The sequence below is a fragment of the Nelusetta ayraudi genome, unplaced genomic scaffold (genome assembly GCF_046127955.1).
Source record: "Nelusetta ayraudi isolate G7.1 ecotype Tasmania unplaced genomic scaffold, CSIRO-AGI_Nayr_v1 ptg000075l, whole genome shotgun sequence".
Lineage (NCBI taxonomy): Eukaryota > Metazoa > Chordata > Actinopteri > Tetraodontiformes > Monacanthidae > Nelusetta > Nelusetta ayraudi.
In genome coordinates, this window is record NW_027466125.1 from 1646956 (window position 1) to 1673891 (window position 26936).

The window sequence follows — 26936 nt, forward strand, 5'->3', positions numbered from 1 at the left end:
TTTATGTATGTATTTTTGCATTGTGCTGCTCTTTGTGTGACTTTGAAGGTGTTTTAATTTGTCACTGCCTGCCTCCTTCTCCCCCCGGTGGTCGCCGTTAGAGACGGAGCCGCTGAGGTCACCGAGGTCAGGGCGGATCACCGGCTGGCTTTTCTTTTTAGTTATTCATTGGATTTCTTAATTTTTTCTAATTTTTATTTTTTTCCTCCGTGTGGTCAGTCCTTCTTTATGACCAGTGCTGCATGCTTGCGTTGCGTTTCGTTGCGTTGCCGTGGATACCTGGAATGCTGCGATGATTTCTCTGTAAATCATATGATATCAGGTTACAGTAGCGCTCAGTCGCAGTCGTGGGATAAAAAAAAAAATGCTGTACGCGAGGTTTGCTGTGAAATAAATTAACGCAAAAAGGCGCACAACTGCCATTTGTCAAAGCTCCACCCTCCCCCCCATGCCTCCCTCACTCCCCCTCCCCTCCCACACTGCCTCATCAACTGTACTGTTGTTGGTGTTTTTCTTTTTTGTTGTTGTTGTTGGTTTTCCTTTGGTTGGAGATTTAACTCACTTAATGTTGATGCAATGTTGTCGACTGCAGAAATGCGCTCTGGTCGATGCTGCAGTAAGTCATGTGGCTTCTTGTCTCGCTGTCCTGGTCCGTCTCTCCCTCCCTGCATGTCATTTTTTCCCCCACCTGCCTGTTCCTGCCTTTTTTTTTTCCTTCACTTTTTATGCTTTTTGTTCTTTGTTTTTACCCCTTGTTGCTTTTCATTTTGTTCACTTCTTGTTTTTAATGAATTGTTATTTATTGGGGCTGAACCCGACGAACGACGCGCTCGAACGTGCTTCGTGCCATGTCTTTCGCAACATTTCTTCCTATTATTCTTCTTCTTTACCTAACGCGTCTTTCGACCCAATTTTGACCTCTTATACCTTGTTCAAACTCTTCGGCACGCACGTCAGGACCAGTGAATTTTTTTTTTTAATAACGGAACAATGACTGCTGTAGGTGCTCCATAGCGCCACCTACAGACAAAAAAACAACGAGAATAAATTTTTTCACAGCCAGTACGACCGTAGTAGAGCCATGGGACCAAAACCCATGTGTACATGTGATCCTCAGCTATATTTCACCCTCTTGGGCGGAGTTTCCATCTTTGACAGAAAACGCACCATTAGAGCTTGTTTGCAGGTATGTGCACGTAACGTTTTCTCCTCCAAACTCGCAAATGTTTTTGGTGTGCCATACATTGTATACTATAGCTAAGACTGTGAAGATCAAAAGTTGCTGAAATAATGGGTGAGAACCCTGTAGTTTATTTTGTAGTGAATATTTCCATACAGTTTACAAGCACAAGTGGCAAAACCCAACTTAAACAACCCTTGTTTCAAAAAAGGGAGGGGCCAGAGTGCCGAAAAAAATCAAGTAGGTTTCCCCCCACACACACAAAGAAAGTGTCCAAATAAAATTATTTGATGACCCAAAAATGTCATAATCGAATTTCTGCTCACATCTGACCCCCATTTTGACCCCTTTAACCTTTAACCTGATGGCTTAAAAAAAAAAACATTTTCAGCATCCCCAGAACCTCAGCATGCCAACGATATGAGACAAAAATAAATAAGATAGTAACATTAATTTGTTGTCTCATTTTCTGTCTTTGACTGCTCTGCACTCTAACCCCATGCTGCAGCTGTGCGGGGGAAAGGAAATTCAGCGCCACTCAAACACACACACACACACAGATAAACCATTCACACGTCTGCTGCAGGGGGAACGGCAAGAGGAGAGAAAGGGGGGGGTGAGAGAAAGGAGGGCAAGGTCTGTTATGTTCAAACTTAAATCAATGGCGCCACCCGCAGAGCCAAAAACAGCTTAAGGAAAAAAAATACAAAGAGGTATTTTTTTTATTAATTAATTTTTTATTTTATTTTTTACGATTTGTGGGGGGAGGCAGTTGCGACGAGCGATGTCCAGTTCAAATAATTTGATGATTTGAAAATGTCATAATCAAATTTCTGTTCACATTTGACCCCCATTTCTTTAATTTTGATCTATTTTGATGAAATTCGGCAAGCACATCAGGACCGATGAACAGTTTTTTTAAACGCAAAAATGACATTTCTAGGTGCTACATAGCACCACCTACAGACAAAAATGTCATAAGCAAATTCCTGCGCACACATTTGATCCCCAAAACTTGGGAAATTTGGACCAAGAAATTTCCAAATTTCACACACACGTATTTCATTCAGGTATTAAATTTATGATTATGAAAAATTAACTCAATAGGCCCAATCGTCTGAATGGGTCGGAAGGCATCGTAGGGGGTGTCAGGAGGGGATGGCAGGCGTCGGGAGGCGTCGGCATGTGTCGGGGAACCTAGGCGGGTGTTGGGGGGACATCGGCAGGCATCGGCAGGGGTTTACAGGATTCTGAATAGGTTGGTAGGCATCATGAGGGGTCGGCAGTAGGTGTTGGGGTGCGTCGGGGGCGTTGGCAGGCGTCGGGGTGGGGGGGCGCGACGAGCGGACTCAGCCCCATCAACGCTGCTTGCAGCTTTAATTTATTTTATTCTTTATTTTCGTCCCTGTCATTCCTGGGGGTCACAGAGCCGAGGCTGTCTGAGTTGTGTGTCTGTTACCGGACGGTACGCCTGTTAATTGCTATGGCTGACTGTGTTAATTAACCCATATCCTGGTTCAGAGTGCACAGGAAACCAAAAATCATATATTTCTATATATATATCTACATACAGTATATCTGCTTCAAAGCTGACGTCACACCTGACCCTGATCTGTCTCTTTCCCTCTTATACCACCACTACCACCACAACTTTCTGCGCTGGCAGGGCTTCTCAGAATTAAATTTTTGGGTATGGATGACTATTATAATTATTACATTCACTTGTTGCTGTGCTTAAAGGGTTTTTCTTGCCGAGATCCGCTCACAGTCACACATCGTTGTGCCATCCTCTTTTCTAAAGTCAACAACTTGCATGGGTCTCCCTCAACCTGTCCCTCTTTTTTCTCCCGCCCGCCCAAAGCCCTGTTTTTAAAGACATGGACCCTCCCACCGCCTCCCGTCTCTGCATGCAGCTGCCTCCCACCAGGCCGCCATTGAAAAGATACAACCCAACCTGGGACGAACGCATGACGTCACCAGAGTGCAAATTTTCCGAGCGTCAGTCCAAAAACTCAGCGGCTCTTCCACGACAACAAGCAGGAATATAGCCCCTCCTCCTCCTCTTCCTCCTCTTTTTCCTGCTCCCCTCCCTCCTCTTTCTTCTTCATCTCCTCCTCCTCCGCTTCCTCCTCTATCTCTTCCCTCCCTTGTCCTCCTCCTCTTCCTTCTCTTCATCCTCTTCCTCCTGCTTCTTCTCCTCCACCTGCTCTCTTCTTGCTCCTCTTCTTCCTGCTCCCCTCCCTCCTCTGTCTTCTTCATCTCCTCCTCCTCTGCTTCCACCTCCACCTCTTCTCTTCCTTTTCCTCCTCCTCTTCCTGCTCTTCTTCCTCCTCCTCCTTCTTCTTCTCCTCCACCTGCTCTCTTCTTCCTACTCCCCTTCCTCCTCTTTCTCCTTTACCTCCTCCTCCTCATCTTCTCTTCCTCCTCCCCTTCTTCCTCTTCCTGCTCCCTTTCCTCCTCCTCTTTGTCCTCCACCTCTTCCTCCTCCTTTTTCTCCTCCAGCTCCTCTTCCTCCTACTCTTCCCCCTCCCCCTCTTCTTCGTCCTCTTCGTGCGAACTTTCCTATCGAGCACACTGGCCCCAGAATCCCCTACAAATTAAAAACACATGCAAGCTGTGAGCATTTCCCACAAAGTGCTGCAGCCAAAACGCTGGCGAAGGTCTTCGACCGTGTGGTTTCCGGCCTCATTATGGGCTCCCAGTCAGTCTGATTGGCTACCAGTCAGAGTCGATGCACACGTGTAGTTTGGCTCCACGGTGCCGAGCCGGCTCACCTTCCCTCCCGTCTCTCCCTGTATCAGCGCTGGGTGACACACACACACACAATGCCGGGCCGAGGCTCTAGTAGGCTTTGTCCACCCCGACAGAGGCCCTTTATTTAGAAGCCAGCCCCCCCGTTCCCCCCACCACCCCCCACCCCTTCCCTCCCGCTCCCAGCAGAGTGTCCAGAGGCTTTTGGAGGAGGAAGCAGGTGAGATAAGCCAGGGATGGTTGGAGGAGGAGGACAGTTTATGCTATTGAGAAGCTGTGAAGGAAACGGACCAGTTGCTTCCCGGCGTCTTTAATTATCAGAAGGTAAAATCAGCAGAAGTCTCTCAAGCCATTTTTCTTCATTTAACCGTTCATTCAATCTTCTGAGGACATCTCTGGTCCAGTTTGAGATGGTTCAGGGACAAAGTCAGTCCAAGCTGTAGTGTGTGAGGGAATAGTTTCTCCTCAGATGCCTCCTCTTCCTCCTCTAGCTCCGCCTCCTTCTCCTGGACACACTGCTGCACCTTTCTTCTCCCTTCTCTGTCTACATGTTTCCTCCTCCTTCACCACTCTTCTTTGTTTCCCTCCCTCCCTCACTCCTTCATGTTCTGTTGCGTTTTTTTTCTTGTGTGTTTTTTTTTTGTTTTGTCCTCTGTGTTGTCATGTCTGTGCGTTTGCCATTTCGAGTGTAACACCACAGCAGGCTCAGAAGACTGAATAAAAGACAGAGAAAGCAAGAGGTCTGCAGTATTTACACATCGTCACCAAATACTGCTGAGAACTGAGCGATGATCAAACTCTGAACCAATCAGCCAAATTTCAAAAAATGTATCATAACAATGTGTTTTGGCTCTCTTAATAGCTATATTATGTACTTCTGGGTATAGATACTCTTCGCCTGTAGTTAAGAGATGGTTGTTTTAATGTAAACAGCCATAAAACACATTGTAACAAATGAGGCTTTTACCAACAAAAGATGACTAAAGTTCTGCCACTTGCTTCTTCCTGGGAAATGGAGGGGAAGCCAGTGGATTTATGAAGATCGATGCCACAGAACACTTGGCCCAGACAATCTGATGATGTGAGATCTTGTCTCGCTAACATTCATTTGAGCTGTTGTGATATTGTGGAATCAATGAACATCAGCACTTTGCAGGACCTGGAACATATAAAATACAAACAAATTGGTGGCTATTCATACAGGCTTTTATTTTGCTATGTAATTGTAGTATTATATTATAGTATAGAGAAAAAAAGCAAAAGAAAACCCTATAACCCTGAGTTCAGGAAGAAGTGGGCATTGAAAGCTCTTAATATAATCTTAATATAATCTCAATATAATCCGACCTCTCGACATACTGATAACAAACCTATCGTCAAAGCTTAAAAATTCAAATCAGAGATGTTGGATTCAAGATCATATAAGGGCCATGTTTTTTAAGCCGGAGCAAAAATAAAGTTCCTGAAGCAGCAGACTTTCATCGACCGTGATTCAGTTCATGCAACTCAAACACTGTTTTCAGTGTGTAACAGCCCCCTGCTTGTCATTCTGCTGTTTACCTCTGGGGATTCAAACTCGCCACTTCGTCCAGTGATGTCATCGGGCTTTTTTTCTGTGTTCTCAAACCGTTGTGGTGTTAACGCTCAAGCCAAATGCTTTATTATTGTTTTTTATTCTATTATTACTTCTCTTTTTGTATGGATCACGACAATGCCAGCATGCCTTCAGACCTCCACTAGCCTCATCTGTGACTTGGCATCACCATCACCACTGAAAATAAAAAATCATATGCTCGTGTGCAGGGACAGCAGGAAGTCTGTAGCGTCAGCAGTGCAGCCTCGCAGCCTTTCATAAGAATATTTTGTGAGCTTTCAGATGTGTCCCTGTGTTTTCATCACACTGTTCTCACTCTAGTACAGTAATAACAACAAAAAAAGATGTCATGTGACCAGAGAGATAGTGAGTTACAGTTAGCACAGTGGAAATGATGGCAGCATGTAGCACAGAGAGAACACTGTGGAGCTAATGTCACTGGAACAGTGCTCATGCTGTGTGTGTGTGTGTGTGTGTGTGTGTGTGTGTGTGTGTGTGTGTGTGTGTGTGTCTGTGTCTGTGTCTGTGTCTGTGTCTGTGTGTGAATGTTGTCTTATTTGGTTGTTTTTTTTTTCTCGACTGCCTGTCTTTGTGCGCGTGTATGTGAACACATGTGCTTTGCGTGTGTGTGTGTGTGTGTGTGTGTTCTCACCCACAGAGGCTGAGGAGCTCTACCAGAGGCGGGTGCTGACTATCACGGGCATCTGTGTGGCCTTGCTGGTGGTTGGCATCATTTGCGTGGTGGCCTACTGTAAAACCAAGTACGTGTCCCCCTTTCTGTGTCTTTTGTCATGAAGTAGTTACACCTAATTCAACAGCTGCAGCAAAAATGAGAAAATGTCCTTGCAAAATGCTTCTTCTGAATGCCCGCTTTTAAGATACAGAGTAAAAAATAGGTCCCGTTCCATTTGACGTTTAAAAAAAATGTACCTCAACAAAATGTAATCGAAGCAAATCTAGAACTTTTTTTGCATTTCCAAAATGTGACCCACCGCAAATGTTGCATGCTTGAAACAAATGTCCTGATGTTACTTGACGAGGTGACAAACTCCACCTTTGCTGTTCTACCTGTAGTGTTTCAACAGGAGAAGATTAGCACTGATGTCAGACAGCCTAGCTTGTCTTGTTGCAATTGTGTAGCTCTCTAATCACGACAAGTAGTGTAGCACTTTAAAAAAAAAAGTCAGCGCAAAACAGCTAATTAAAAAAAACAGAGAATTCTGCAGTGGCATGTTAATGTAACAGGGATTGTTTGATAAATGTAACTGTTTGAACGACGCCTATTTACTGGTCTTTTGTCTTGCATGTTTACCAGATTGTTCCTTCTTCACCACACTTCCAGGAAACAGAGAAAGAACATGCACAGTCACCTTCACCAGAACCAGAATCAGTGTGCTGAGCAGCCAACCCGCATGATGAACGGCCCCAACCACCCGGGGCCTGGAGCTGAGGAGATCCCCATGGTTGACGTGAGTCCCAGCAGTGTTGCGACACAATGCCGGCAGGTGAACCAGCGGTCAGAGTTAAACTGATAGAGAGGAAAGTCGCCTCCTCACAGCCCTGCCCTTCCTCTGTAGAGGGGAAGAAAAACAGTCTCACTTTATCCTCTGTGCGCTGATCAAAGTAGCCAGACTCTGCTGCTGCTGCTGCGGCTGCTGCTGCTGCAGTACTCCTCGATACATCGGTGGTAATTAAATAGAACTGCCCTATAAATAGGACTCTGAGTGTCAAAGTGTCCAAACGACTATAAGATATTCATTAATGCTAAAACAGGGATGGAAGCAGGGAGACGCAGGAGCTACAGTAGCTGTCAGCTTTAGCTTATAGGGGAGGAGCGTCTTCGAGGAAAAGCGTCCCGTCCAGCTCCACGTCTCTCCGTGTGTTGGATTAACAACTTGATTTAGCTGTGGTGAACTGGGCTAAATTGGGCTGTTTAAGCCCTGAGAGCAGGTTTGACTAAAAAAAAAAAAACAGAAAGAAAAGAAACAAACGGTTGTATGGTGCAATTTATCAACAACAACGCTGTAAAACCTGGTTGCGCGCTGCGGGCGGAAGCTAGAGAAAAAGGTAACAGACGCCGTTCTGTAGATGCAATGGGATGAGTCAGCACGAAGCAGCCAATCAGAGGAGAAGATGGACGAGATGCGATGACGCACTCCAGCTGATCCTGTACAGAAGGACCCCGCCCCCTCGCACCTCCACCCCCACAACATTGTCACATCTGACCTTTTACAAAGTAGTATAAATTATAGCATCGGCCACCATGATTTGTTTATTTTTGAAAGCCGGATTGGATACATTTAAAGTATTAAAATATTGTTTGTGTGTGTGTGTGTGTCGCAGTATATCTCCAAGAGCATCCCGACGACAGAGTGTGTGATCAGCCACGGGGCGGAGGGCGCAGGCAACTATGCAGGCAGCAGGATGTCCACCCGCTCCCACCACTCCACCACCGCCTCACACGCCTCCAGGTAGAAGTCAACAGAACTTCATCTCAGCGTAGAACAAGTTATTGGGGATTTTGCACTTTGGGGATAGTTTCTAATACGGCTATGGGTTGTATATTGCAATGGCACGATAGCATAGAATGGTTAAGATGTAGAAGCCTTTTGGATGCCAGGCCACTGGTCTGCTTGCCTCAACTCAACCTTTCTAAACCAAATTGAGCTTTTTATTATTTTATTATATCATGTCATTTATCATTCATGATAATATTATTTTTTAATTAAATTAACATAACATTAAATATACACTGACCAGAGCCAGGTTTAAACTTAGTGTTTTTCTGATTTAAAATGCTGCATAACCTGAAAATACTGCGAGCGTGCGCGCTCAGTGCCGCTGCCACCGCGTGACACGTGCGCGTGCACCCGCAGGCACGAGGAGCAGACGTGGAGCATGGAGCGCACGGAGAGCATGAACTCGGACTGCCAGTCCGGCGGGATGTCCAGCTCCGTGGGGACCAGCAAGTGCAGCAGCCCGGCGTGCATGGCGAGGAGGGCGGCCAACTGGGGTTGCACGGACATGTCCAGTCCGGGGATGCAGTACGGAGACTCGTACGACTCCCTCAGAGACTCGCCGCACAGTGACAGGTGGGCCAGGCTGCCGCACGCGCGAATATTGTCTGTGTGCCCGCGCGCGACTTCTAGAACTCGAGCGCTGTTTGCAAGTCATCAACCGATGAGGCTTCGCGGACCAGAATCACGTCAAACCTTTTTGCTCTTTGTTGACCTCTAGTGGTAGCTGATTGCAACATCTTTTCAGGGACCATCTGATCGTAAATGCTGGTCGGAGGTAACTGTAGTACACAAAACAAGTTGTGTTTTGTCGTCCAGACAACAGGAAGTCATCTTCTATGGCATTACAGGGCATTTTTGTGCAGCAGTGTGAAAAGATGAGATTCTGTTGTTGGGTAAATCTTTGTTTGAGATTTTTTTTTTTTTTTTTTAATCTTAATAGATAACCGCCTCGTAGTTTCTGTGTACATAGGTTCCTCAGCAAGCACTGTTGATTGATTGTTGTAATGACTATCATGGTGTGACTCCCCTGTTTCCCCCACTTCTTCATTTGTATTATTAGCATGAAGGGCAGCAGCAGACTCACCGAGAGGTATATTTGTTTCAAATGTCAAAACTGCTTTTAAACTAAATGATGTAGAAACCGAGTCATCTCATCTTGTAGACACAACTGGAATTCCCCCCCAAAATAAGCACAGCATTAGAAAGAGCATCTGAGCTCTTTTCAGTCTGAATGTAGCAGAACTTTGGAATGATTAAAAAACATAAAGATCAACTTGTTTTTTTCTTATTAATTGCTGCTTTAAAAAATGACAGTTTTGTATGGTCGAGTTTTTGCATGTTTGTTTTTTCTGGAGGTGCTTTCTCAAAATGTTTTTCAGATTAGAGCGGGAGGAAGGAGCGGCTTCAACAAGTCTGATGAACATTTTGACTTTGCGCTACTTCACATCGTCGCTCACGAGTTTCTTCCATCCCATCATCCCTCTCTCTCTCTCTCTCTCTCTGTCTCTCTGTCCGTGCAGATACGTGTCAGCGCTGACCACGCCGGCCCGCCTCTCCCCAGTGGAGTTCCACTACCCCCCCCTGCCGCCCCAGGTGCCCACCTTCCAGATCACCTCGCCCAACACAAGCCACGCCCTCTCGCTGCCCCCAGCTGCTGCCGCCTACCACAGAGACGATGACCAGCCGCTGCTACGATGCCCGGACGTACGTCATTACGTATAGCAGACATACACACAGCTTGACCGATGATTGTTATTATGTAATTTTCAGAGCGCCACCAATAGTTGACACAGCAGTTTACAAAAGCTCTTTGATTGAAATTAGATTTTTTTAAATGTTAAATCACTCTTCTAAATCAGTCTTTTTCCTGCATGATTGAAAAAAATATTTAAAAATTCAACTGCAGTTATTAATGCGCGTGCATTCCTGAACAGAAGTTCATTGCCCAAGTTTAAGTGTTAAAACAGTGGGGAGGGCATTTTTTGTTTTTTTACATTTTTAGTTTGCAGTAATAGCAATAACATGTTTAGTTTTTAAGGTTTGAAAGATTTCTGATTTATTTGTTGTCTCATGTATAATATATATAATATGTTTATATTCCAATTAAAACAGTTTGATATATAATATATAAGTTTAATATAGTTATGATATATAAAAAGTGTATACTCGCAGTACAAAAGGTATACATAGACAGTATGTATCTATACGTAGATAAAGGGTCTTGCTCCCAGTTAGTTGCCACCTTGCACCACTATATTTCTAAGGCGCCTGACAACGTTTTCAATTAGACATCTTGAATTCGACCCACGAAGAAGAAGGTGGACGAGGTATCCAAGTTTGTCTGCGATGGCCACTGTAGTTCGCTGGCAAGCTCAGGAGAGGGAGGGAGAGCGAAAGAGCGCTGAAATCTAAAATGTAACCACACTGGACCATTTACGATGTAAAGCAGGAATGGGCAAGGCACGGCCCGGAGGCCATATGAGGCACGTTAAGCTTTTTAATCCGGCATGCCAAACTTGAAGAAATTATATTATTTGTAAGTCATAAAAGAGCTGTATTTCATCCATTTTTTTTTTTTTTTAGTGTTTCAAGGGTCAATTCAGTAAACAGCTAAATACCGTGGGGCTTCAGAGACACATACTTTGTGGTAACGTTCATTTTCAATAGACATTAAAGCACATGTTTTCTACATATCTCATGATGTAGTTTTTTCTCCTGTGAGGTGGGTCACCAAAACTGCTCCTGCCCATCCCTGATCTAAAGCAAGATGTACTGACTGATGAAATTCCATCTCAGCTTCTCCAGATGACTCAAACTATTTCCTTACATTCGCACCTTCTGTCTCTCCTTCAGGATGGCAGTTTGTACCGGCAGCCCCGGCGTCCCCGGCGGCCCTACCTGACTGAGAGCACAGGCAGTTTACCGTCCAGCCCGTACCGCCTCCCGGACGACGAGGCCTACGAGACCACGCAGGAGTACGCCTCCTCGCGGGAGCCCCTGCGGAGCCGGCGCCGGCCGCCGCGGCGCCACCGCCTCAACGGACACGTTTCCCAGCGTGCATCGGCGGCGGGCCTGCGGGACTACAGCTCGCAGAGCTTCAGCCAGTCGGAGGGCGAGGACGAGTTGGGGGAGGCAGGGGAGGACGAGGAGGACGAGGAGGACGAGGACGCTCACGGGGAGAGCACGCCGTTCCTCAGTATGCAGAACATGAGCATGGAGCCCCCGCCGCCGCCGTTCGCCGCTGTGCCGCCGGGCTTCCGCTCGTCATCGGCGACGGCGGCATCGGCGGGCGCCGACACGCGGACTCAGCGCGGCCTCAGTCGGCCGGGGACGCGCAGCAACGGCCAGAGCCGCAGCTCCCAGTCGCATCGATCCAAGGCCGAACACATGCCTCTTTAAGACCCTGGGGCCCTGCCCTACTCCCCCCTGCCTCCGCCTGCCACCACCCGGCCTCCTCCCTGCCCCCCACCTCACACACACTCCCCCCTTCCTCTTCCTCGCTCCCCCCTCCCCCACCCACACACAACCAGTGGACTAGAGACCTGCACCTAGGAGAAATATTTTTATTTTGTATAACAGACAGATATTCTAAACAAATGAAATATTTATTTTCATTTCAGCAAAAATTGTCTACTAGCTAACAGCAAAGACTTTTTTTATAACTGGGGGAAATATTTATATGTAAAGTTTTTTGATTTACAGCATTATGAGAGATGAAAAAAAAAATCGAGAGAAATTACGTGCCAATTTTTTCACAAGTTAGATAAATAGAATAATATTGTGGTGCCTTTTGCTGTATGCTGACGTCGGAGGTCCCATTGAGTTTTTGTAGCCTTTCTTATGAAGACTCCTCGTTTTTTATAGAGACCAGCCCTCTTCCTTCCTTCCTTTTGCTTTGTTTTTTCGTCCTTTTTTTTTGTTTGTTTGTTTGTTTGTTTGTTTTCTCTTTGCCTCTGATTTGGGATCTTCATTTTGAACTGTGATCTGATTATGTCATCATGCAATATGAATTCCTCTTGCGTAACAAGGTGTCTGTTTACATGAGTACGATCCGCCACAATACGCTCATTTCACAGGGATATTTAGTCACTGACGCCAAAACCGGAAGTGTAGGGTAGTTTGTCTCTGGTCATTTTTTTATTTCATTTTATTTAAAATTCATGATTTTTTTTAATTTGGTATCACAATCGGCAATTTCCCCGTCCTTGTTTGCTGCCTCTCGGTCAGTATTGTTGTTGGAGGTGACACTGTGAACGTGTTTAGGATGCTGCCATGACGTGGGTAGTGTGCCAGTTTCAGTGTGTGTGTGTCTGTGTGTGCGCACCTAAAAATCTCCATTCGGTCCGTGCCTCCGTTCAGCTTCGAGGGTATGCTTGTTGTTTTTGTTTATTGGTTTTCTTCTTGGACTGCCTTGCTAAACCCCGCCTCTCCTCGCGCCGCCCAGAAGCTCTCGTCATTGACTACGAACCCGAACCAAACACCGCCCCACCCGTCCAATCGTGACCTCCAGCCCGACTCTGGCCTCCCGTGGACTGCCCGGCCCGCCCATTTATCCTATGCCAGCAGCTTAGAGCCGCAATGTGTCTCAGGACTTCCTCATCACGCCATCGCAGCCAAATGACTTGAGCGGAGACAGAGAGAGAGACAGAGAGAGACAGAGAGAGAGCACGTCACCATCTCACTCACAGTTCAGTCGGCAGGCCAGACCTACAGCCCCCCCCACCCCCCACCCCACCCCACCCCACCCCACATGCCTTCTGTCGCTCCGTCAGGTGTGCTGCATTCACTCAAAGGTCACTGTTGGTTGTCCAACCAGAAGAGAGATTCACTTACTTTGAAAGTTTGCAAATGTGTGTGTGTGTGTGTGTGTGTGTGTGTGTGTGTGTGTGTGTGTGTGTGTGTGTGTGTGTGTGTGTGTGTGTGTGTGTACGCGCGCGCATATGGCTCACAGATTAAGCTTACCAAGACCACATCTGACCACTAGCAGGGGTGTAGCAAGGAATTCTGAGCCCACTGTGAAGAGGCTATCGCTTTGCCGTCCGCCCCTTCGCCCCTCGGAAATGTCGCGCGCTAACCTAGCATGGCAGCTGGATGACTGGAGTTCTAACTTCCGAAACGTCGCTCACCCGTCTTGTCAGCCTCCAATGAAAAAGAAACCTGTTGTCAGGCAGTGTTAGAACGGCCTTGGATCGTATAAACAGTTGACTTCTCTTTAGTTGTCATAGAACTAGGAAGTGACCGCTGCTGTTAGCTGCCATTTAGAAGCTCCAGAAGAAGAAGAAGAAGAAATACCGTAAGTGACTGCGAGCAGAGCAGAGCAGCTCCAACAGTAACAGCGGTTTCTGTCAGAAGTGGATAGCATTTTTCATATTCAGAGAACGACACTGAAGGCCTTTCTCCGTTTCCATCCGGCTTTATCGAGACTTCAGCTATTTCTCTGCAGTAAATTACAGCTAACGACACCCTTTTGGGCCAATAGGATGCCTCCAAAACGTAGTATCCTTGGCAAAAACTGGATGTAACAAATCAGATCGGTCCACTTGTGTGCAGTGGATAAAAGGGTTTTGGCCAGTTACATTTCAGTATTTACGCCCCACCCACCCGCTTTCTGCTTTCTGTGGGTTCCTTGCTAGATGGATACATGAGATAAATCCAATGGATTTAGGAAAAGCCAGGTTAGCTCCCACTGCTAAGGAGCAGATTCCCGAGTCTGAGTCTACTTCCTGTTCACACACAATTGCCAAATGTTGGTGAATGTTTTTTGCTGGTTAATGATTCATTGACTTGTGTTTTTTTCTTTACCTTTATTGACTTTTTTTGTTTTTGCTTGGTCATATTGACTGGATAATATTATGTGTCAGTCTCCGTTTCACCCCTCACTCTCATCACTCCTCACCTTCTTGTCTTTCTCACCCCCTCTTACCGACCCATGAAACCGACTAGCTGACAAATTTAGGCCCTCATCAGTGGCCGCTCTTCCACTTCCAATATATGTCTGGTTTAGAGACCCTTTTCAAGCTAACTGAGGAAAAAAAAACAATACCGTGTCAGAAAAAAATACTTGTCCATATTAATTTCCAATATGAGTAGAATTTTTTTCCGTTCTTTTTTTTCACACAGGAAATGCATGGATCACAGATATAGAAAGTATCTTAAAAATGGCAAAGAACCCCTCAGGGGAATCATGCTAGAAATTTTAAAAAAGTATATATATTACAAAAAAAAAACATTATTTGGGCTCACAGCCCAAAGGTCTGGCTAGTTTTGTCTTACTATTCACTGTAATCAATCTGGGATTTGCAATGTGGAAATACTGCAAGTGAGGGTAGTGTGCTTCTAGAGCTAGTTGAATTGTTAACACCCCCTTATCCCCCTCCTCCTCAACCTGCACCCCCTTCTTGTTCCTCACGTCCTCATGAATTTCACACATCACACACTAGTCACACAAAGAAGCACACACAGACACACATCTTTATAGGACACACACACACACACACACACACACACACACACACACAGACCTTTCATGTTTGTGTTTGTCAAGATGTCTTTTTTTATACTTGCCCTCCCCCCCTCCTTTTCTCCCCTCCTCCTCTCCCGCCGTCCTTCCTCTACTCTTCCTCTCCTCTGCATGTCCTAGTGGTACTGGTAGTTGGGTGCATGGAAAAGCAGCAAGCAAACAGTTTTCTTTTTCTCCACTCGGTGAAAAAAAATGAAAAATAAAAATGTGTCTTCATTTTAACATTCAGCAATAAATTCCCTTCTCTTCATGTCCATCTCTCTTGGAATATGCTAGAAGATTTTTTGCAAGTTTTAACAAAAACATACTCCTTGTAAAAGAAGAAAAATCCCAAACCACCCCTTCATATGAAAAAAATAAAACTTTATTCCTACCATTTTGAAAAAGTCCTGTCATCTTTGCACCAAATAAATGTCATTGATTGTTTATTTTAACATGCACTTGTTTTTGTAGCTTTCAACCTTTTCTTCCTTTTTCTTCCAGGAGGCAGTAATGCGCAAATGGTTTTATTTATTTGTTTGTTGGTTGGTTGGTGTAAATCAGCGTTTCTCAAATAAAAATAAAAGTGGGTGGCGCCCACTGCACCCCCGATGGGCGCAGAGCCACGTCTGGGGGGCGCGCGAAACACCGGGCGGGAGGGAGACGGGACCCCTGGGGGGAACTAATGTTTTCACATCGGAACTTTTTCCACGGCGGAACAATTAACAAAAAGTGTTCAGCAAGTTGGCGATGGCGTCGTTTACGCCAGATTTGAAGCGGCGCGCACCTCCGCGGCCGGCTCGCGCCGCGCAGCGGTCGTTTCAGCGTCAGATCTATTTTCTATTTTATGCGCGAGCCGCAGGCGAAAAAGCCGGAGGACAATGAACAGTTTTCGAGCGCGATTTTGTGGCTTAGCGCACGTAACGCTCAACGTCATCCCGTGTGGCAGGTAAAAAAAAAAAAAAAAAAGAAGAAGAAGATGAAGAAGAAGAAGAAGAAGAAGAAGAAAAGAAAAGGTGATGTGGTCAATTTCATAAAAACAAGACCCCTTCAGCGCGGCCATTCTGTGCACTTTGTGAGGAGATGGGAGCACAACATAAAGCTGTGTTGTTTCACAGCGAAGCCAGGTGGTTGTACCGAGGGAAAGTGCTGTCATTGGACAGAGGGCTGTGGGAATTCCGCTTCCTTTCGCCACATCCTATCTCTGTGAAATAGGCTTTTCAGCTGTTATACTGACAGCTAAGTACAGAGCTAAGCTCAACATTGAGCTTGATCTGCGAGTGGCAGTATCAAGATGTTGTGCAAAGCAAAGCAGGCCCATTGCAGCCACTAATACAGTAACTCACAAACTGTCAGTACTCTTGCCAAATACCCACATTTGTTCTTTTATCTACATATTTAACTCAATTGTTTTTGTATTTGTGAAGTGAATGAATAGTTATTTGTACAACAGAATAACTTATAACAGAGGGAATGTTAATGATGCAACGGGTTAATTTTCTTTATTGGATGTTACAAAAGTGGTTTGCCAAAAAAAAGTTATTTGCACAGAGAACCACTGCTTTAGATGTTGGGGAAGGGGTGGGGGAAGGGAAAGGAAGCCACGGCTGAATGTCAACCCTCACTTAATCCAAACTTCAACCCCAAACTCTAACACAACCCTAACGCTAACCTCGAAACTCACCGAAAAATCCGTCCTATCATAGTTTAGCATGCGACAGAGTGGTAGAATGCAAAATGTCAACATGTCTGAAAATGTAAAAATACGACAGATATGTAGGGTTTTTTTTGTGTCTAGGACAAGAAAAAAAATCCCCAAAACACTGTACTTTAATCAGTCCAAAACTCGATGAAATGACCATCCTATCATTGTTTAGCATGAGACGGATTGGTAGGATGCAAAATCTCCACGTCATGACAAAGAAAAAAAAAACCTATGTATGTTGGGTTTTTTTCTGGGACAAAAAAATTTCCAAGAAAATACTTTTAATCAACCCAAAACCTACCAAAATGAACGTCCAATTGTGGTTTGGCATGAGATGGAGTGTTAGAATGCAAAATTTCAACATGTCCAAATGTCAGGGAAAAAACTGACATGGGACAAAAGAAATCCCCCAAAAACTACTTCAATCAGCCCCGAACTCACCAAAATGACCGTCATGCTATCATAGTTTAGCATGAGATAGAGTGGTAAAATACAAAGTGTCAACAAGTCAGAAAATGGACGGAAATACGACAGACTCTAGTGTCATTTTCCTTCAGGAACAAAAAATGTCAAAAAAATACTTTAATCAGCATGAAAATCAGCGAAGTGACCGTTGTAATAAAGCTCAGCATAAGACGGAATGGTAGAATGCAAAATGTCAACCCCAACTCAAACCCTAACATACCATCTCAAAAAAAAGGTATCTGCAAAATAGGTCCCTATGGATTTGGAATGAAAGCTGAAACATGCTCCTAAACTTTTTCTCCACCATCCTTTGCAATATTTTCACATTCAGCCAAACACCATTCATCTCTGAATGGTGAAACTTCAAATGGAAACCGCTCCTCAACACAACATTAGAGATGTGAATTGTTGCCTCTGATGTAATTTGACCCTTCTGAACAACTCCAACCCAAATCCTAATCCAACACATTTAAAATTAGGTATCTGAATGTTTTTTTTTCACATCTATTCTCTTAAATACATGAAACTGTTTGCTTTTAAGGTGAAATTATTCATTTATTTAAATGAGTACGGAATGTAAAGTTGAAAGCAAAAGGACACACCAGCCGCATTACCTCACTGGTCATCAATGATCTGAACCCTGTAAACAAAAGACTATCAGTAAAAGTTTCTTAATAATAAGGTCAATCTTCATTAAAGATGATGCACATGAGGTCAGTCGTGGGAAAGCTGGTCACAGGGGTAAAAACAGTCTCAATTACGTCTTCAACAATGTTGTTTTGTTTTTTTTTGCATCAACTAATTTCTGCTAGTTTAAAATACACACAAGAATGGAGTTGATTTAACTGTTGAGATAATCATTAGCCTAAAAATGTTCCATACATCTTTATAGTGTACACAGTACACTATATGGCTAAACTTGAATGTTTTCCCATTTTTCTCATATATTTTAAGAGGAAAAAAACAATAAAAATTTTTGCTGCTGCTTAGCTCCAAACATTTGAAACAAATCAATTTGCATTTCAATATTTTACCAGATTTTTGGTTTATCAAATCGGTTTGTTTTTATTGTCCATTAGTGCATTAGATGGCCTCATGGCTTGTCTTACACAAACTGTAGAGGGAGCTGTTGTATCCAGACCATCCTTGCAGCAGAGCTCCACTGAAGAGTTCCCACTCTGCTCCGCCACTAGGAGCCATTCGCTTTTTCTCCCTCTTGTTCATCTTCGTCGTCGTCGTCGTCTTCCTCCTCATCGTCACTTTCACTATACTGATAGTTGCAACGGTTAGTGTTAACAAAGAGGTCACTCTCGTCGTCCTCCTCCTCAGAGTCACTAGCGTCCTCCGCATCTTTGTCCTGCGCCTCCTCTTCCTTCAGCTGCTCTTTGTCTGTCTTGTCCTGCTCTGACGGCTCCTCTGTGAAGCCCTCCGGCCTGCAGGACAGCAAGGAAAAAAACTAAATACACTGACTAACAAAGCATGAGCTGGTGTGTGTGTGTGTGTGTGTGTGTGTGTGTGTGTGTGTGTGTGTGTGTGTGTGTGTGTGTGTGTGTGTTCTCACTCACCATAGCTGCTGTTTTTGCAAGTACTGAACGTGATCTTTGTAGAGAATAAAGCTGATCTCGGCCTTCACCTTTTCTCCTTCCTCGATTGGATCCACAATCACATAGTCACCTTTAAAAAAAAAAAAAAGCACAACAAAAGGTAAAACTTTATTATTATTATTATTCATTTATTTATTTTATTTTTTTAGCAAATTGTAGGCAATTACACACAGTAGGCGCCATACATTTCCTCAAGTGTGATCGTTTAGTCTTTAATGCGGCAAATGTTTATGTTTAGCTGTTATTTCAAGCGTCTGACAGACATTACAGAACAACACAGAGGAACTGATGTTTGAATGAAACAGTTAAACTATCAACACCACGTGATGGCAAGTGTGTGACTTCAATGACATGATATACAGTGCTAGGGCAGCGTTTCTCAACTAGTGGGTTACGGAGCTGTTTTGACTGGGTCGCAGCTTCATGAGCAGTTTCCCCTCTTTATTTATCTATTGTGTGTTCTGTATTTATTTTGCAGAACACATAATTCAATTGAATAATATTTCAATTATTTATTTACTAGACACGATAGAAAGTAGACTAGCGTTTTGTTTTGTGGGTTTTTTTATTCTTTTTTTTTTGTGGAGTAAAGTTGGGTCGCAACATCGTGATAAAGAAAAAAATTGTGGATCGTGAGATTCCACCAGTTGAGAACCACTGTACAATTAATCATTAACAAACTTAGAAAGAACAATTTTTGTTTTTTGGTAAACATTGGTGAAGCTAACATTGATTCAAGCAAAGAGAAACAATACTGACAAAATCCCAATCCAGCGTGCAAAACCATCACATAATATTCTTTTCAAGTCAACTTGTCATCAAAATAACACAAGGTGCAAACGTCACAACAAAGAAAGCTGGTCATGCTATGACTTGCCTCTCTTGATCCAGATGTTCTTGCGGAACTTGGTGGGCATGCTCACCAGGAAGCTCTCGCCCTGGGCAGTGACGGCCTCATGCAGGTTGTTACCACGACTGGCGATGACCTGCGAGGGAACAAGTAGAGGAGGACAAAGTCAGGACAATGCCATGCAGTTAGCCAGTTGAAGTATGAGAGGTGGGTTCGAGCCACTATGTTACCTTCACAATCTGCTGGTTCTCTGTGGGCGTGACAAAGTCTCCGAGGACCTCCTGGACAACGTGCTTGCGTTTTGTTGCTTGTGACATCATAAACGGTGAAGTTGAATTACTTCCGCCAGCTGAGGACAACACGGAGACGTACATAGTAACACGGTTACAGTGACATACTGATTGACATGGTTCTTTAAGCTGAATCTAAGATATACAGATAAAATCGTGAAATGATTGTAATTACAATTATTATCAACCCAATAACATCAGCTACTCTTGACAGCGATTCCAATAGTTTCCGGAGTTCACGTTAGCTTGTAAACATTAGCCTACAGACAACATAAGAAGTGAAACTGTGACGCCAACCTTTAAGAGAGAACAAGTTACTGTTTGTCCGAAAACCTTTGTATATCTAAGGGCAGAAGTCTTCCTCCAAAGAGCTCAAAGCAGACACGCTGTACAATTTTATCAGGGAGACCGAAGCACATGCGGGTCTTGGGTCGAACAGCAGTTTTACTTCCGGGGTCGGGCAGCAATTCGAGTTCCTGCCTCGCGCACCTTGCGTGAGCGCGCGCAATGCAAAATAGATAGAAAGAAAAACGCAAAGAAACGAAACAATGACAGTGTTGTTTTCAATATGCTGTCAAATAACAGCTATTTAGCAACATTAAAGGTAAGAATTAAAAAAAAATTATGAGAAACACTATTTTGAATATTTTTGCTACGCTTTGGAAAAACACCTCTTCCTTGGCAGTGCTTTGCATTTTGGGAAATGTAGTATTGCACTGTCGCCTAAATGCAAGGGGATCGTTTGCCATTTAAAAAGCGAAAAAACTACAGCTAGAATACTTTCGAAACAGATTGAAAAAAAAACAACAACAACAACAACAACAAATCTGTAGTAGACGCGAAAGGCAGTCAAGCTTAAGTTGTGCAAAAAAAATAAAATAATAAAAAAATACCAACAGCAACATCCAACCAACAACATTAAATTGTTAAACTTTTAATAACTGAAGCATTGTCCCAGTTAGTTTTTAAATGCCACAAAAATGTCATGTCCCAAGAATAAATATAAAGACAGAAATCACAGCATACAGCTGTGATTGCTAACTAGTAATTGTTTGCGCTTTATGTTTTGTGTTCGTGATAAATGGAAGTTTCTTTATATTACTATGATATTTATGGAGAGAATCCCTTGGACAAATAACATTTCACACCTTTTTATTCCACCTTCATCTTTCAATCTTGCAGCAGTTTTACAACAACATTGTAGTATTGCAGTAGGTGTGCACGCCATAAACACAAATCTCTAAAAGCAAGTTAAGTTTAACACAGATTTACAAGACACTATTTAAAACAGCAAAATGACTGCATATCCTGCATTGAACATTTGCAATGACATACATGTTAAAAACACCACTTATGGTCCAGGGTTAAAACACAGCAATAGTCATCGTCTACGTGTTAAAAATGAAGTTTCACAACACTGTTATGTTTGTTAGAGCTGGTATGTTTTTGGTAAAATTAAAAAAGGTATGAAGCTGAAACGCTGGCTAAGTTTTAACGGAAAAATTGGTCTGCTCAGGATCGTTGTGCAGTCCAGTAGGGTCAGCTGGTAGTTGAGATCGTGCAGTGTGTGTGTGTGTGTGTGTGTGTGTGTGTGTGTGTGTGTGTGTGTGTGTGCGTGTGTGTGCGTGTGCTTGATGTGCATTGTGCATTGTGCATTGTGCATGAAACTGAGATGTTCCAGGTTTAGTTGATGATTGCGGATGAGCACATCCTGTTGATGCCACAGGCATTGGACCCCCTGTACAGATAGTAGTAACCCTGCAATGGAGAAAAAAAGCACATACTTGTCACATCTTTTCGTAAATGGAACAGGTGTAATCTTGTACAAAAAAAATTTGAAAAAAGAAATGGTTGATGGTTCTTTAGATAACTGAAGACAATTACAGCAAAACTATTGTGCTGGAACTTGATTTGAAATTGATATGAGGGAATCTCAAACATCAATATCATAATGTCTGGGATAGTTGTCATGTTTTCAATTCTTTTTGTTCTTTAAAACTCTTAGGGTCTATTTCATGGGAGCAGTGTTGTCTCACCTGCTCTCCGTAGTCCTCTCCCCAGCTGTTCTTGATGGCCCAGAACGGAACACCTTTACCTGAAACCACAGTCGTTTGCACAGTGCGCTTAACAAACAACAACAATTCCTGTTTCGTGAAGATCACTTTTCCCCCTGAAGTCAGTGAAGAATTATAAAAAAATATAGAGAATAAGAAAACACATACGTTCTCCGTATCCAACCATTAGCACAGCGTGGTCGATCATCCAGGGGCTGCAGAAAATCTTCATAGGGTGAGAAACACCCTTTTTGTAGAACTGCAGTTTGACAAGGGAAACGAAAATGTTATGACCACAGTTTTGAGAATATCAAAGTGTGTTGATTCAGTCATTACTGGAGTGGATGATGATGACAATGATGATGCACAGACCTGCATGGCAAAGGCATTCAGGCCAACAGAGACTGGTCCGTTCTCAGCCAGCCAAGCAGCAATTTCTGTGAAGAAAGCCAATAATGAGACAGTCTTCATCAAAACGTTTCACTGAACAAATGCGTATAGCGGCCAAAAAAAACAAAAAAAAACAGCAACCATTCACGGAACTTTGACTTCCCCCTGCGTCAGCTCGACACACTCACTCTTCTCGTCTGCGGGCAGCTCCACGGAGGTGTTGATGTAGGCGACCACCTTGCTGGTGCTGAAGCCGCAGTTCTGCTTGCGGCCGTTGTAGGAGTAGTCGCTCTCTGACTCCAGACCACCTGGGCAAACACAGGAAGTGTAAACAACGGTGGATGGAACTTGAGTGCAGGTTCGGCTCTACAGAGGTGCGCAGATGCTTCAGCTGGACTGATGACAGGTTTATTTCTTTGTTTTATTCTTTATAATCTGAACTTCATTGCTTACCGAGCTTCTCTATGGCTTCATAGGCATTTGACGGCAGCCCTCCTTTGCACGCCTGATCAAGTCCGTCGCAGTCGACGAGCTCTGAAGAAACAAATCAATCGAATCAAATCATACGTTCGTGTCTATCTGCAGCTGTGAACAGCGATGAGTGTGCTGAGGCGAACAGCTGCCGAGGTGTCTTATCACCTTGTTCAGACAGGGACAGCAGCGTTCCATTTTTCAGAAACCACTGTCCCTCGATGTTGCCTGTCACCGAGAAGGCCCAGCAAGACCCACACAGGCCCTGCAAGACAACACAAAACGTTACTTATAAAAACATGACATGTGACACGCTGTGTTGTTATTTTCGTTTGCCGCTCGTTGTTGGTACCTGGTTCTTCACAGAACTGACGGCACCGTGATCCCTCCAATCCCAGCTGGCGGGTTCGGGGTACTTGGCGGGAAAGGCAGGTTTCATTGGCTTGTGGAGAGTCCACTGACTCAGCAGGGGGTTCAGGTACGTGGAGCGAAATTCTTCCTCTGGTAGAGATTTTGAAAAGAAAAAAGGATAAAAGTCAGAGTTCATTTAAGGGGATGTTTCTAAAGAGGAGCTGGTGTCAGACATGCAAACTCAAAGATGTAGATCCTCATTTGAAATTGTGCAACACACAAACACACACACGCACCAGTTAAGTCACTGAACTTGGTGACTCCGTATTCAGCTGAACCTCGATCCAGAGACTGGAGCTTCTCAGCGGTCTTCAGGTTCTCATGGAAGATCTGCAGACGCTGGTTTGTCTCTGCAGGAAATAATGGAAGACAATTTCTCATTCAAATGAAATTACAAAGAAACTTAGTTCAAGTCATTTGTCCTTTCTCTTTTTCTTATCTTAGCCCTAAAGAACAAGAACTACTGCACACATATACGTAATTTTGAATTCTAGTTTCAATCAGATTTTGATTTATTCCTTGCTCTTTCTTTAAAAACAATTATTTTGCTATTTCAAACCCATTAAGACTCATGATTTGCATGATGTATGATATGCATGAGTGTGTGTTCCTGTCCCTTAGAATAGGCAGTGACAAGCATGACATATTCACATCCTGGCACTGTGAACATTTAGCGCATTACCTTTTTGGCTGCTGTAGCCCTTGTTGTATTTCACCATGAATTCCTTGAACTGACCCAGCAGCTCCACGGACCTCTGCTAGACAGATTGTGATTGGTTAGTCAAACAGAACCAACAGAGATGTTATCCTCAACCTTAAGTTCACGCTGATAGCAGCAATTCAATCATCTACAGCAGCACTGTTTGCTCCCCGTGTCAAAGGGATGACAACAGTCTCACCTCCAGAGGCTGGCTGGGGATTTCATCCATCACATTGTTGGTCTCCTCAGTCTGAAGATCAGCTGACAAGACAAAACCAAACATGTTTAATGGGTGCACATACTTTTGTTGCATTACAACTTAGTTACATGAAAATGAAATTTGTAGAACAGCGTTTGCTTGGTTCATTATTGTATTTTTATAACCTAAAGTCTGAAATTAAATTTGTAAAAAAAAAAAAAAAGAAAAGATTGTTTTATCTAGCAGGTATATAAACATAAACAATAAAACACAATTATATAATGTATTGTCGAGCTGCTGCTGCCGTGTGCAAAAATTACCAGGAGCATTGTCCAAACAGAAAAAAATACAGTCGGAGTGATTATTTGAATGTTTATTTGTAATTCTGATGCCATCAGCACTTCCAAGATTGTTTTCTGTGCTTTCCTGACCATAACAAGTTAAAAAAAAAATATATATATACGCTTGATAATTATATTCAGCTTCTCTAAAGTAAAACAACAAAAATTATGGAATGATGATGTGGGGGGGCAAAATATTATGGACTTGCTGTAAAGCCACCTTTGAGTTGACACTTCTGTTTGAGAAGGGTTGAAGAGCCCTGCCAAGGGACGTCCCAAACCTCGAACACGCACACCTCAGTCTGTGAACCATAAAAACAAACACAAAGCTGTAGTTGGCAGGGCAAAGTATCAGAGTACATGTTTTATATAAACACGTGAGCAACACAACAGTTTTGGGCGTTGGGTTGGGTCAGCTGTGTCACTGTTGCTCCCTTAATACTGAACACTGAATCTGATCTAATTGGAAAAAAGCTCACACATGATGTCTGGGATGAGGAGGAAGTGCCAGGTCGCTGTAGCTTTATTTGATTCTCACAAATGATAAATGGGGCATTTTTGTTGGAAAATGTTTGTATTTTCAAGTGTGTCTGCATGAATATGTAAAGGTTAAGAAAGAATGTGTTGTAATGTTGCACATGCACTCATATAGGCTGGCAGGCAGGAAGCATTAGCACACCACCTAGGGTTATTTCAAGTCAAACTGGAGTCACAAGATCAGATGACTGGTGACTTTTACACAAAGTGAACAACTGCAGCAGTGGAATAAGAAAGCTTTGCGCGACACACACACACACACACACACACACACACACACACACACACACACACACACACACACACACACACACACACACACACACAAATACAAATGCCTACCTTGAGTTGGTGTGACTCAGGGTAGAAGTCACATGTCCTGAGCATAGTGGATTTCTTACACTGGGTGTTGCTCAGCTCCACTGTGATAGTGTAGCGGATCCCTTTGACAAGCTGGAAAAAGAGGGTCAGACCACACAATCAGTGGTTATGTTTTCTATTTACACATACAAATTCCATACTTTATTAACACTTTATTCAGGCATTACTTGTGTGTTGCATAGTTGTTATCCCCTTTATCGCACCACTAAAACAAAGCAACCCCATGACCCTCTGCGGGTGTTGTGTGTTTCTGGATGCTTCCTTTGCAACTGGGTTATTTAAAACGCGGGTGGATGAGGTGCGGAGAAAAACAACCGTGCACACGCCTCTTTGAAAAAAGGTTGACGAGCTGTCGAGCAAGAGCCACACTTCCGGCTAAAAATACAAAGTAAACGTTATGAGCGTTACGGTGTATCTTATAAAGGGTTCCGGCCCGGGTAAAAGAAAGATACGTTATAAGGTTAAAGTTGTAAAATTAAAATGCGACTACAATTATAAACTACAAGCGTTGTGTGTAAAAGAGCGTTGGCGCGGTACTGTAGTAATTAAGTTAATTTCCAGGTGCTTTACTTCCGGTCACAGTCTGGCTAGGCTTCTATTAGCTTGACGCAGCTTTAAAAGCCACCGGCAATTCTTATGTTTAAGAGCCAGCGGCGCATTGTACTACTGGAATATTCATTACTAACATTCCTCGCCTATATAGCACAAAGTGTGGAGAAAACAAGACAAAGCAAATTGTGTAAATGAACGAACGGCAAACCCAAAGCCCACAGTCCAGTGCTCGCGGTACCTGTTTGGTGGCCGAGATGAAGCGGCTGACTTTGCGGAGGTGCATGGCGTTGGAGCCTCGGTTGTAGCGCTCCTCTGCGAACGCCAGGGCTGTCTTCAGGCCGGGGTCGGTCTCATGGAGTCGGATCGGAGAGCCCGGAGGCCCGATCAGAGGCCGGTCGAGATCCTCACCCAGCCCGAACACAAAGCCCAGGCCGGCCAGGACCAGCCACGGGATTAGCGGAGAGCAACGGAATCCAGGCATGACGGGTCTCGGTGTGCTGCCGAAAAAAAAGAGGACGGGAGTCTCGTCGCAGCTCAAATTATAGGCAGGAATATTTGCTTTCGCTGAGTAAAAATCGATATGATTCAATCAGCTGTGGTTCAGGCGCAGTGTTGTTGCCAAACAAATGTTCTGTCGGTGGGAGGAGCCAAATGCGTGAAGCAGCGGGGTGTGTTCAAGAGATACAACGCGTCCGCGTTCTTTATCGTTTTCCAATCAACTGTAGCAGGCTACACATAAATATTTAAATATATAAGACATCTAACACGACAAACAAAGTTTGAAAATGTAATATCACGTCTTGGTTATCTAAAAATTAACTGTGTAAACAACCCCCAAACTGTGTATCCAGTCCAACTTTGAATCGTACTCAAATTGAACGACAGGTGTCAGTATTTCCTTCCTGTTGGTTTCGCCCTGTGTAGCGTTAACAATTTAACAAACTAACGAACTAACGAACTAACTAACAAAAAAAAGTAACAGTCAAATCAATCAACAATCAAACAAAAATAGACCTATCTGTTCCAGAACTGGTCTCATCACTGGGGCTGGATTCACAAAATTGTTTTTTAAGCGCTGAAGCAAGTACAAATTACATTAATAATAACGTGTTTAAAAGACAGAAAGGGAAAAACAATCAAAAACACAATTGCATCATGGACCATTGTTTGAATTAACAGTGGGTAGTTACCAAACAGTCCAACTTTGAATCGTACTCAAATTGAACGACAGGTGTCAGTATTTCCTTCCTGTTGGTTTCGCCCTGTGTAGCGTTAACAATTTAACAAACTAACGAACTAACTAACAAAAAAACTAACAGGCAATCAAACAAAAATAGACCTATCTGTTCCAGAACTGGTCTCATCACTGGGGCTGGATTCACAAAATTGTTTTTTAAGCGCTGAAGCAAGTACAAATTACATTAATAATAACGTGTTTAAAAG

The 26936-nt window shown here is 43.7% G+C and overlaps 3 protein-coding genes across 6 annotated transcripts in view; 1 reads left to right on the top strand and 2 right to left on the bottom strand.

Annotated features, from left to right (window-relative positions):
• Window positions 1-13354, top strand: part of nrg2b (neuregulin 2b) — a 47912-nt gene extending 34558 nt beyond the window's left edge. Inside the window, exons 6-12 of one of the 4 annotated variants that reach the window (XM_076043495.1) lie at window positions 2847-2870; window positions 6184-6286; window positions 6841-6994; window positions 7869-7996; window positions 8402-8617; window positions 9565-9748; window positions 10898-13354. In XM_076043495.1, the coding sequence (XP_075899610.1) occupies window positions 2847-2870; window positions 6184-6286; window positions 6841-6994; window positions 7869-7996; window positions 8402-8617; window positions 9565-9748; window positions 10898-11443 (1355 nt within the window). In that variant the 3' untranslated portion in view covers window positions 11444-13354. The remainder of the gene's footprint in view (window positions 1-2846; window positions 2871-6183; window positions 6287-6840; window positions 6995-7868; window positions 7997-8401; window positions 8618-9564; window positions 9749-10897) is intronic. The other 3 variants (XM_076043498.1, XM_076043496.1, XM_076043499.1) reach the window with 3 other exon arrangements.
• Window positions 13355-17726: 4372 nt separating this feature from the next.
• On the bottom strand, window positions 17727-19916 carry eif1ad (eukaryotic translation initiation factor 1A domain containing). The gene is made up of 5 exons (XM_076043356.1): window positions 19755-19916; window positions 19398-19516; window positions 19195-19303; window positions 18279-18387; window positions 17727-18146 (listed from the first exon to the last, which is right to left on the bottom strand). Exons 2-5 carry the CDS (start codon window positions 19485-19487, stop codon window positions 17903-17905), a joined length of 552 nt encoding a protein of 183 aa, XP_075899471.1. The 5' UTR covers window positions 19488-19516; window positions 19755-19916; the 3' UTR covers window positions 17727-17902.
• A 676-nt stretch (window positions 19917-20592) lies between these two features.
• On the bottom strand, window positions 20593-26119 carry ctsf (cathepsin F). Its single transcript, XM_076043355.1, has 14 exons — window positions 25732-26119; window positions 24903-25013; window positions 24244-24325; window positions 23683-23744; window positions 23466-23538; window positions 23020-23133; window positions 22725-22873; window positions 22541-22637; window positions 22355-22435; window positions 22090-22209; window positions 21884-21948; window positions 21680-21770; window positions 21494-21552; window positions 20593-21215 (listed from the first exon to the last, which is right to left on the bottom strand). The coding sequence occupies exons 1-14, from the start codon at window positions 25972-25974 to the stop codon at window positions 21141-21143; spliced, it is 1422 nt and encodes a 473-aa protein (XP_075899470.1). The 5' UTR covers window positions 25975-26119; the 3' UTR covers window positions 20593-21140.
• Window positions 26120-26936: the final 817 nt, after the last annotated feature.